Source organism: Tauraco erythrolophus, chromosome 11 (assembly GCF_009769465.1).
Source record: "Tauraco erythrolophus isolate bTauEry1 chromosome 11, bTauEry1.pri, whole genome shotgun sequence".
NCBI classification, from domain to species: Eukaryota; Metazoa; Chordata; class Aves; order Musophagiformes; family Musophagidae; genus Tauraco; species Tauraco erythrolophus.
In genome coordinates, this window is record NC_141475.1 from 12,463,433 (window position 1) to 12,474,312 (window position 10,880).

Sequence of the window (10,880 nt, forward strand, 5' to 3'; positions counted from 1 at the left end):
CCACATCATGAGCCACCTGGATTCCGAATCTGATTTACCGTAAGTAACGTGAAGTGCAACAGGTACTCAGGATTATACAAGTGCAAGGTGACTTTAGGAGTGCACAGCCAGCAAAAGAAAGGCAGTGAGGACACCACTAAATAAACCTCAAAATGTATATTTATAGAGCTGTTTTACTACCTGTTCCAAATAGACTTGCCATTGAGAACATCTGAAATAATTATGCTTTTTCCCAAAGTTCCACAGGAGTATGTGTCCCAAGTAGTTATTGCCCTGCATCTTTTTATAATCTTGGTTCTCAGGAGTGGATTAGTTTTAAGAGATGTCATGTCACAAGATATGATTGGTCATGGCTCACAGAGGAAACAGTGTCCTGAAAATATTAAGCTGAAGACACAATAATTCAGTAACTGCAGCGAATAGGTGAGATCTGAGCTATGGCCTGGTCTGAAAATGGAGAACTTCGTAACTGCACCTGCAGGGGCTGGATTGAGATCTTAGGCTTTAGTAGCTGGAGAGACTAGATAGCACTCAAACACCTTGCATTGGTGAGATTTTTTTTTTTTTTTAATAAGCTGCTCTTGTATTCTGATTATGTACAGACATAAAAAAACTTTAGTTACAGATGTGACTTCATATTTATCCTATTTTTATGATGAACTTGAAAGATGTAATTTCCAGGTTTAGTCCTGTTTTCCTCGTCAACAGCTTTGGTAGGTATCATCTTATTTACGCCTAGGCAGAGCAAGTCTGCTTTTCCTAGAAGTATATGAATCTTGGGTGGTAGGGAAGAGGGTAAAACTTTACTCAATAAAACATACCTGTTTTCAAGAGTAAACTTGAGTGTATCTTCCTTTAAGGTCTGAAATAAGACCTACGCTTTGCTTATTAAAATCTAACACTTTCTACAGCACAATGATGAGATTTTTAGCCCCAGTGAGTTAATGTGGTTTGCACTGCTACGTTTAGGTTTGTGTTTCTGGTCCGCATTAGAACTTTTTTAACTGACCAATTCAAGTAGATGTCATTGAAATAATATCACTTGCTTAGGCAGCTGGGTAGGGAGACTGCAAGTGACTGCTGTTAGGGCTCCATTGATGGAAAGACTGTACATTCTGAGCACAAGTGACTGGATAGATGCACAAACCGTGGAAAATGTTTTCATCAGCACTCACAGTCTGTGACAAAACAAATCTTTATTTCCAGTTATTACTACTTGTTTTGACTAGAAGGGGAGTGAATGTATCACAAACTAATAGAAAATGGACTGCCTGTTGAATTTGGCTAGTGCACAGGGAGCCTTCAAATATGCTTTGTTTTTTTGCAGTAGGTGTTTATAATCACTCCATTAGTTGAAGAAAAGAGTTGCACCACATTTTAATATGACAAAATCGATTATCAATTTTTATAAACTTGACCTTTCGAAGAAGTAGTCTTTTCTATTTTTTTTCCAAGAATTGCATAGAATTTATAGCTGAATTTTAGCAATAGGTTTTAGTGTTTTTCCTTTCAAAATTTAATTTTAGTTTATTTTTTTATTTACCACATAAGAGTAGATTCGATATATGAATATATATTGGTAAGGATTTTAGCTTGTGGGTTTTTTCTCATTGCATATACTGTAAGATTTTCCTGTGGCATTTGATATTAATATAATGTCACAATAAAATGTCTATTTTAGATTACCCAGGTACAATGATTCAAATAGTTAAGTTATAGTTAACATGGAGTTTTCTACTGTTATGCTATGTGTTTTCAGTAGGTTACAAATAAGATCTGCATGCTTTTTCTTGTAAAGGGTTATTGGTGATTCAGAGGTTTCCTATCCTATAGGAAGTATTGAAAGCCACAGTTGCCATTCTTTCCTAACACTTAGTCACTTCTTCCTCCTTCTACAATTAACTTTAAAATCATACATAGGGTTTTCCCTCTGTTTTTTAGTAAAATTTTAATATAAAAAGTGTTTTGTTTTCAGAAAAATGCTAACATAAGTAGAGATATTACAAATATAATTTACTAAGTTTGTGAGAAGTTGTATTGTTATAGTGATATTATTTCTGTCCATAGCTCTTGCAGTTCCACACAATCAGATGTTTTTGCATCTCCTTCTCACCTCCTGTTAAGGGGAGCTTTGTTGCCGTTCTCCTGAGTATTCACAGGTTTTTAATTTTTTTTTTCCCTCTAATTCTCCACAAATACATATACTGGAAAAATATTCTAGTTATCCTTATTGAATTTGTTGCCAAATGAGGGTTCACAGAAAAGACTCCTCAGAGACCCATGATCTGCTGCTAAATATTTGGTATACCCCTAGCAGCAAGATGTTTGTGTGTTGTTAAGTATTAGTATTTCCTGTTGTTATCTCCTAGTTTTCATTCCTAAGATTTTATCTGTTTTCACATGGTTGGAGATTTTTAGAGAAAATTTGTTTAAAAAAAAAAGAGGAGGTGCCTAAATTATTTCTAATGGGCATAGAAAGAATAGTCTCCCTGCAAATGAAACATTTTATCAATATCCCATACAAGCATTCAAAGCATCCAATATAAAACTGAAATTAACATTTTATAATAAACATTAACATTTTAGTAAATTTATATTAACTACCATACAGCTGTAAACATCTATGTTTGTTTTGAAATGTTTTCTTTTCTTTTTGGACAGTGAAGTAAGGTATCATTAGTTTCTTTTCATAATTTTGATAGAGCCAAGAGGGAAGAGCAAGACTTTCTATAAGGCTAGATTTTCATTATGATTTTGGAAAGATGTAAAATTAGTTTATGATAGCGTAGGGTGAGAGAAGAGAGGTCTATTTACATTTTTGGTTGAGTGAACAAATAGTATAAGTCATCAAGTAGTATCCAGCATTCATAGAAGGAAAATTTCACAGAAAACCTGAAGTTCAGTATACTTTCACAGGTAGTTCATAATTAGCTGCAGATACATTTATAAAGCAAGATACATACAACTAAATATGTTTTAAAATAGCCAAACCAGGTCACATTATTATTTCTAGAAATAAATAATTTTCAAAAACTCAAGGAGCAGCAAATACTCATGTGGTAGCCTGGTTAATCATTTAACATGAAATAGATGCACACTACAAAGAAAAGAAAAGAAAAAGAAAAGAAAAGACAAAAGAAAAGAAAAGAGAAAAGAGAAGAGAAAAGAGAAGAGAAAAAAGTCCTTTACAAATCTGGATGACTGCATTCATGTTGTCAGATCTTAGGAAACAACATGCAACTCCAAAATTTACCACTGATCATTCATTAGCAGTGTAGCAAATTAAATTTAGAATTCTGTTTATAATGAACAATTATTTTTAATAAAGCAATTTGATGAAATAGATACATGATCTGAAGAAAGAGTGTTAAATTCAAAAGGCCAAGTTCCAGGTTGGACACTGAAGCAGAAATAATCAACTGTATGAATGCAGGATGGGGAGTAGCTCACCAAGTAGCAAATGTATAGAAAAAGAATTTGGCATTGTACTGGATCACAAAGTTAATGAGTCAAAAAATGTCATGTCACTGTAGAAGGTAACTATTCAATTTCAGTTTAGTGGTTTGACTGTACCTACATAAGATAAGAAGCCGAACTACAGGGACTCTTTCAGAGCCATCATGATTTTCCCCAAAGCATACAACTGAAGTACTTTTTTCAGTTGTTTTACTAATCTCCTTCCGAGTAAATAGCACAGTCTTTATGTAAATAAATATGTAAGTATGGGGAAAAGTGGACAAAATGGATCTGGGCAAGTTTCAGTTCAGCTGTGCTGCTGTTTTCATGTTCCACAGCTGAGACAAGAGTTTGCTGTATCCTAGACAATATGCAGTTTTTTAACTAAAGCCTTGTTTTACTACTCAGGCTTCCTGGATGTCACTAGCAACTCTTAAGATGAACAGAAATACTACAGATTGCTAATGTTGAATATAAGTTATTATATGTTATTTTCTCTAGAAAGCATTAAAAAGATTTGAGCTGACTTCTGATTTTTTAATTAAATTTTTTATTTGAGATATAGGTGAATAATATGGGATTATTGGGAAGAAATTTCAGGCTTTTACAAATCTGTTGTCTCTTGGGTTTGTTGTTTGGTTGGTTTGGTTTTTTAATCACAGTTCAGATTGCTATAGTGTTTGGTGCCAAAGTTCTGGAATATGTCCTCAATCTGTGCTGAGGTAACTATGACTTCCTGGAATGGCTTCCTGTCCTGTTGCTTTTGTATATCATTTCCTTTCTGGAGCTTGAAGATATAGCCAGACTTTCTCAAGTTTCACACAGATTTGAAATGGTAAATAAATAAATAAATATATATTTTAAAAATTATTAGTTTTACTGTAGCATGTTGGTTTTTATTCATCTCACATTCGATATAATCATCAATCTGTCTGCTTTACTTAAAGTTTGAGACAATAAATTAATCATCTGAACAACTGAATGGGTGCAATAAAAACTAGATCTTAGAAAGGCTGTTGGAGAGACTGTGCTTATCCTGCAAACTTTTGTTGCATACAATAAACAAAATGATCCAGATAATTCCATTGTAACCCATGGTTGAGTGTTATGCACTACTTCCAGGATTAAGTATTTGAAATGTAAAACCTATGCTTTGCTTTATGATTTGTGTTATTATAATGTCTAGAAACTTCAACCATGGACCAGGATCCCCTTATGCTAGACTTATTAACAAACAAAACATCATTGCCATTCCTAGAGAGCTTACATTTTAAGTCTTTGACAAAAGACAGGAGCACAAGGAAAGATTATTTTTTTTTTCCAAGAGTTTTGAAGACCTTGCAGCAAGGAACTGTAAGAAACACAGGAGGAGAAAGAGATGACATTATGCTTGCTTGCTCGGAGGCTCTTTCCAACTATCAGGAAAGTATGGGAAATGGTATGAATATGTTGAATTGAAACTTTAAAGAGTGAATAACAGAAGTTGCTACTTTTGGCTAATTGGAGATAAGGGTAGCCTCTCGGTGTGGAATGAGGGGTAACAAACAGGGAAGGATAGCCTGTAATTCCCAGGTGAATGAGGAACAATCTTTTGGTGCAAAAAGAGAGAAGTCATATGATAACTTAGGCTGTGTTGGAAAGGCCTTTGAGACGTTACCTATTCCAACTTCCTCGTCGGTGCCGGCTCAGGTAATTGAAGGGATGAAAGGATAACATGTTCAGAGCTGTAATCTAGGAAGCTGATTTCTATGGGTCTGAATACCTCATTTTCTATTCCAATCAGAGCCTGAGAAAAGGCTGCTGCAATAACTCGGGTAGGAGGAGAAAAGGGGTTTAGTTTATGAAAAATAGGAAGAATGTTAAAGAGAAAAATAACTTGATTCTTATCCCCAAGGGTGCCATAGGAGCCTAGAATGAAGCCTATCAAGTTATGGGTTTTACAGTTACTGACAACGTAAGTAACAATGAGACCTTAGGAGGAAGATAAAAACAGGTTTAGTCATCTTGAGTCTGATGTGACAACTAGATACTCTCTGAAAGACTGCTAAGAGACAGATTAACCTTTTAGTTTGGAGAACAGGACGTGTCTGGTAGAGAGTACATCTACAAATTGTATCAGGATGAGATTGCTCACAGCATTTGATTCTTTTGAGGCTATGTGGCCCGAGGTTTCAATAAAAGTTCTTTGGAAGACTGCTGACAGTTCAAGAGGACATGGCTGTACTGCTGTTCCTATGCTGTGGCTCCAAAGACATTATAGATACTTTAGCGAGAGTGAGTTCAAGTGAGCCCAAGAAATAGGAGATGATGTAAAGAGCACGCAAGAGAAAATGGTGAGATAGCAAAATAGAGCATGTTGTTAATTTAGAGATGAAGGGCAGATGGAGGAAAATAAGCTTGTTGAGTTCTGGGCTTTATTTCAGTTTGAAGATAAAACATTTGATATCGTGACTGGGAAACAACCAGTAGAGGATGAGAGAATGAAAACAACTAAAGGTGAGAAAGAGAACAGATAGAAGGGAGGGCAGGAAATGGTTTATTAGTGTATTTGGAATCCATCTGTGATTTGCAGAGTGAGTGGAGTAGGATGAGGTACTGTGGAGGGCAGTAAACTTTCATTAGTTTAACACAAAGCCTTGGATATTCTGGAATTTAAGGAAATCCTGGAACTAATAAATTTCATAATAATAAATATAAGATTTGGGCACAATGAAATAACCTATTACAACTAGTAATGCCATGCTCTCTTTCTCTCATTTCAGCAGTATTTTTAAAGAGTTAAAAATGTGCCCCAATACTGTGAATTTTCATTTCCAGACTAATTTATGTGTAGGCTGGAGTGCTGCTCTCTGTGGAGTTATAAAATGGCATATTCAGATTTTCCAATAGGGAAAAATAGAACAGTTTCTGCACTCAGGACTGAAAAGTGGAGTATGAAAGGCTCCATACATCCATCCTGTGCAATGCATCGTCGTAGGCTGAACTAAGCAGGTACCTTCCTTCATTACCCAAAGCACGACATTTCCCTGACTCTCTGCTCTCCAGAGTATTCGGGTGCTTTCAATATGTGTTTAAAAGTATTTTAGATTTTCACTAGGTACTGTTTTTAAGTATTGTGAAAGAAGTTCCATCTCAAAAGAAACAACGTACGGAACGTGGATACCAACGTCAGAGCACTGTATGAGATTTCCGAATACTTTTTCAGCGAACTTCGATACTGTGATGCCTCCCAGCACAAACCCGGGATAGGATTCGCTTCGCTTATTTTGTGCAAGGTCTTTAGATAGCCAAAACTCGCAAAATCAAACTACTCAAAGAAAACCACCGCGTTCCGTGGGCTCCAGAGGCTGCTCCCGCCAGAGGGAGCCGGGCTGCCGAGGCAGGAGCGAGCGGGGAGCCCGGGGCGCTGCCGGGCAGCGGCCGCCCCGCTGCGCGTCCCGCCTCATGGGAGGGAAGATCTAATTGTTACGGCGCGGTTCAGAAGCCGTGGGCACGGCAAGAAAACCACAATAATTACAGTTATTATCTTTTTTCTTTCTATATTTTTTTTGATAATAGAACACTGTGTTTGGAAATACATATATATGATACTAAAAACCAGTCTCCACTATTTTTAACTTAATGGTATCTATTTTTCATAGGAACAGCCCAACAGTTAGGGACAAAAAGCAAGCAGAAAACTTTAAAAATGCGTATATTTTAATTTCAGGGCTTCTACAACAATATCCCCCCAATAATTCTTGCTTTTCCTTTGCTAAAATATGCTAGCATGTGTATGCCTGCAGTAGGATCACTGTCACATTTTGAGAACAGAAATTGAACCACACATATGAATTAAATAGTTCACGGTATCCAGCCACAGCAGCAGTATGTAACAGAAGTTATTCCAGCACTTTTGCTTTTCTATTTCTGTTACTATTTGTGACAGACATACCAGCCACTTGCATTGGAATAATTTAGTACAGCTCCACATACATCCCTGCAATTACACATTTAGAAAACTGGAGCGTTTGGGACAAGAAACAATGTTACTTACAATAAGCAGATAATTGACAATGACACAGAGTATCTTTCTAATTCTTTTTTCTGTGATGGTTCCATAGGCTAACAAGTGACATAATTTTTTCTTCCTGTTCATAATATAATATTTCCATATGACTCTGTTTATAGAGTCATTCTGAAAGAGGGAAGCATCTCCTGAGAAAGAGGCTTAATCCCTACAATACTTCTGAAAGCTTCCTAAAACCGCATTTCTGTTTTAAGTCCAAAGGCAGTTTGCTGCTTCTACTTACCTTGAAAACAGATTAGTATCTGTGATGCGATTTCTACATCCTGACAAGTTCTTTAGCGTACTCTTACACAGCTTCACTGACTTCAGTGTGGCTGTATGAAGTACATATCAGGAAAGTATGTGACATTACAGCTGCTTTTAGTGTGGCAGAAAGGCCTTTGATAGCATACAAAACTAAACTTCTCAATTTTTTCTGCAGAATAACATGCAGTATCTTGCATTGATGACACTGGACAAAACTTTCTCTGATGTTGTCATGCGTTTTAACTAATACTGAGTCTTTCAAGATAGATGGGGAGCTTGCAGTGCAAGTGACCTTCATATAAGGCATCTGTGTTGTCTAAACACATTTTGTGTAGTAAAATAATCAGCAATGAATAAGCCAAATGATGAATTTAAGCTTCTGTTTTCTCTTATGACTAGATATGTAACTGTATAGCGCTATGGGAAAATATTGTGCAGAACTTGTGTGACACAATTACACCTGAAATGAAAGAACTTGCGCAGGGAATGGGCTGGAAACAACTTTTCACAAATAGACTTCAGCCACAGCTGCAGCAAGGAGGAGCCAGAAACAAGATGCTCAGAACAAAAAACCGAACTGAATAAAGATGCATTTTTCATTGAAGTGATTGTTATAAGGTGTGGATTTGCTGTTTATCATGTCAGACATACTGACTTTTCTGCTTTACTGGGGAAAGCAGATCATTTTAAGGACTGAAAGAGGGAAAACAAAACGTCTTACTCAGAGCAACATGTAAATAATACAATGTTTAATATACTGGGCATACTGAAATTGTATTATAGTCAGCATTGTAACAGTTACTAGCAATAGAAGAAGTTGTGGCTTCTTTATACTTCATTCTGATGTCTCTGTTTCATATGTATGCTATACATGCTCCATTGTCATATATCAGATGCTATGGCATTGTCATCATTACCTTTATAGAAAGGTCTATCATTTCTTACTACAAAAATTGCTGATGAATGCTGAAGTTTTTACTGTCCACCATGGTAAATTTGCAGTGTTCATAGGCAAGTCACATGTAGCTGGTTCCAGAGTTTGATGTGTGCTAAAATAGTTTTAAATTATTAGCTAAACTTCAAGAAAATCATAATTTTGTCACCAACAAGAAACTTATTTGGTGACTGAGGGTGTGGATCAAATGATCATCCTCATCTTGGACAATCAATCCATCAGAATCATGTTTGAGGCACTCTGCCAGAATGGTATATGGGCAAAATTTTTCCTTGATATTGCTAATGCAGAATCTTCTTAAAGTAATTGATTTCTATTGTTGGAATTGCATATTTTGTAAGAGACATTTGCTGTCTTACAAGACTGTAACAATGGTTACTTCAGTGTTGTAAAATGAAGGCAGTTCTTACTGACATTACTGACTTACTCCAACAATCAACTTCAGTAATTAAGAGGGCAAATAGTATTACTATGAAAGTACCAGTTGATTAATATTTCATTTGTCATGAGTAGACATAAGACCTGAGTATTAAAACTAGTGATTGCAGTATTTGGATATAATAATGTAATATTTGAAGAGTGTATTAGGTTTACAATTTTTTAACATGTCAAGTGTTAAACTTGAATTTTATAAATTGATTAAAAACTATGAATACAAGGTTCTTAATATCATTCTATTTCTTTATAAAGCAAGATTTCAATTCTTAAAAAGATATTTGCTAATTTAGATTAAGAATATTTTGTTCTACAACTATATACCAATATTCTTGAAGCATTTGGTGATTGTAGATCTTTAGATAGAAGAAACACTTTCGATATTCTTTCCTCTTTGTGACTATTTCTTTTTAGGACAATGTCAAATACAAATTTCACAATGTGCATAAAATACTGTATTCATAAAATTTCTGTTCTGTATAATAAAATACTATAAAATGCAATTTTGCTTTAGAGAGATTATTTTAAGAACTACAGTATGTGAGCAGGGCTACTAAACAACAGACTTTCTTTTCTCACTTTCTGTCAATTTACCCCCAATGAATTTTTTTCTTAGCTTGTGCTCTCCTAACAGATTTAGGCAGTTTCAGGATAGGAAATTAGAACACATGCTAGATAATATGGACTGAGTGAATACTAATTTTAAATCTTAATTTAACTCGATTTTGTCAGCCCACCTTCCCTTCTCCTTGATCAACCATGTACCTGTCCCTTCTGTTACGAGAAATAAGAACAATCATTTTTCAGGAGAATCTTCATTTTTAAGCTTAACGTAATTAGTAAATGAACAGAAAGTGAATTAGGTAATATAAGTTTATTCCCATTGAATGGCCCAGTCAGGACTTCTATAGAAAGATATATTGCAGATATCATAAGTGAACAACATATTATTCATTACAGTAATATGCAAATAAAGTTGATTTTGACAAAAGACGAAGTGAAGATCTAAGTATAAAGGGTACATATCTTTCCAAAAGAAAAGAAATTGAGGGAAATTATCCCTTCAATATACATACATATTTCACCAATAAAAGATAGCTCAGTTAAAATAATCTAGCAGCAGCATTCACACCAAGAAGACATTAAACTTGTAACGAAAGAACTGATGTGAAAGTGCAGTTTTCGTGAACATTTTCTCCAACAGAAAAGCTGATTTTAAGAAACTGCTGACTGCGTGTTCACACCATGTGTTGCAGTTCACTGCGACCTCAGTTGTTTTAATATGAATTTTAAAGGCCATACATAACTATCCTATATGAATGAACTGATCTAAATCTTAGTTGGGGGTTTTCTTAAGGTTTTCTTTTTAACATGGCTCATTTCAGTGATCTATTGTAAAGTATGTCCCTGGCAACAGTTGTAGAAGTGTGAAACTGGGAAGCTGGTGAATTGCAATATAGAACAACACAAGTTGAGGTTCAGAACTTTTTTTAAGCAGCCTTGCAGCTGTAAAAAGGTCTGTATGATGATATTGTTGCATATTGAAATGTTTCCCAATATCCGTTCAATATAATTGAACAATATCAATAGTTTTTAAAGAATTCTAGCAGCATGTATCAGTATTAAACTAAGAACCTGATTTGTCATGAAAAAACTTTCATAAAGCTAGCAGGAAAAAAAAAACTATAGTGACTTTTATTTGATATAAGAAAATTAACA

The 10,880-nt window shown here is 35.1% G+C and overlaps 1 protein-coding gene across 1 annotated transcript in view; it reads left to right on the forward strand.

Annotated features, from left to right (window-relative positions):
- FBXO36 (F-box protein 36) overlaps window positions 1-9,298 on the forward strand; it is a 30,169-nt gene extending 20,871 nt beyond the window's left edge. The window contains 2 exon segments of the mRNA XM_086618614.1: window positions 4,119-4,291; window positions 8,171-9,298. Coding sequence (XP_086474740.1) covers window positions 4,119-4,291; window positions 8,171-8,356 — 359 coding nt within the window. The 3' untranslated portion in view covers window positions 8,357-9,298.
- The last annotated feature ends 1,582 nt before the right edge of the window (window positions 9,299-10,880 follow it).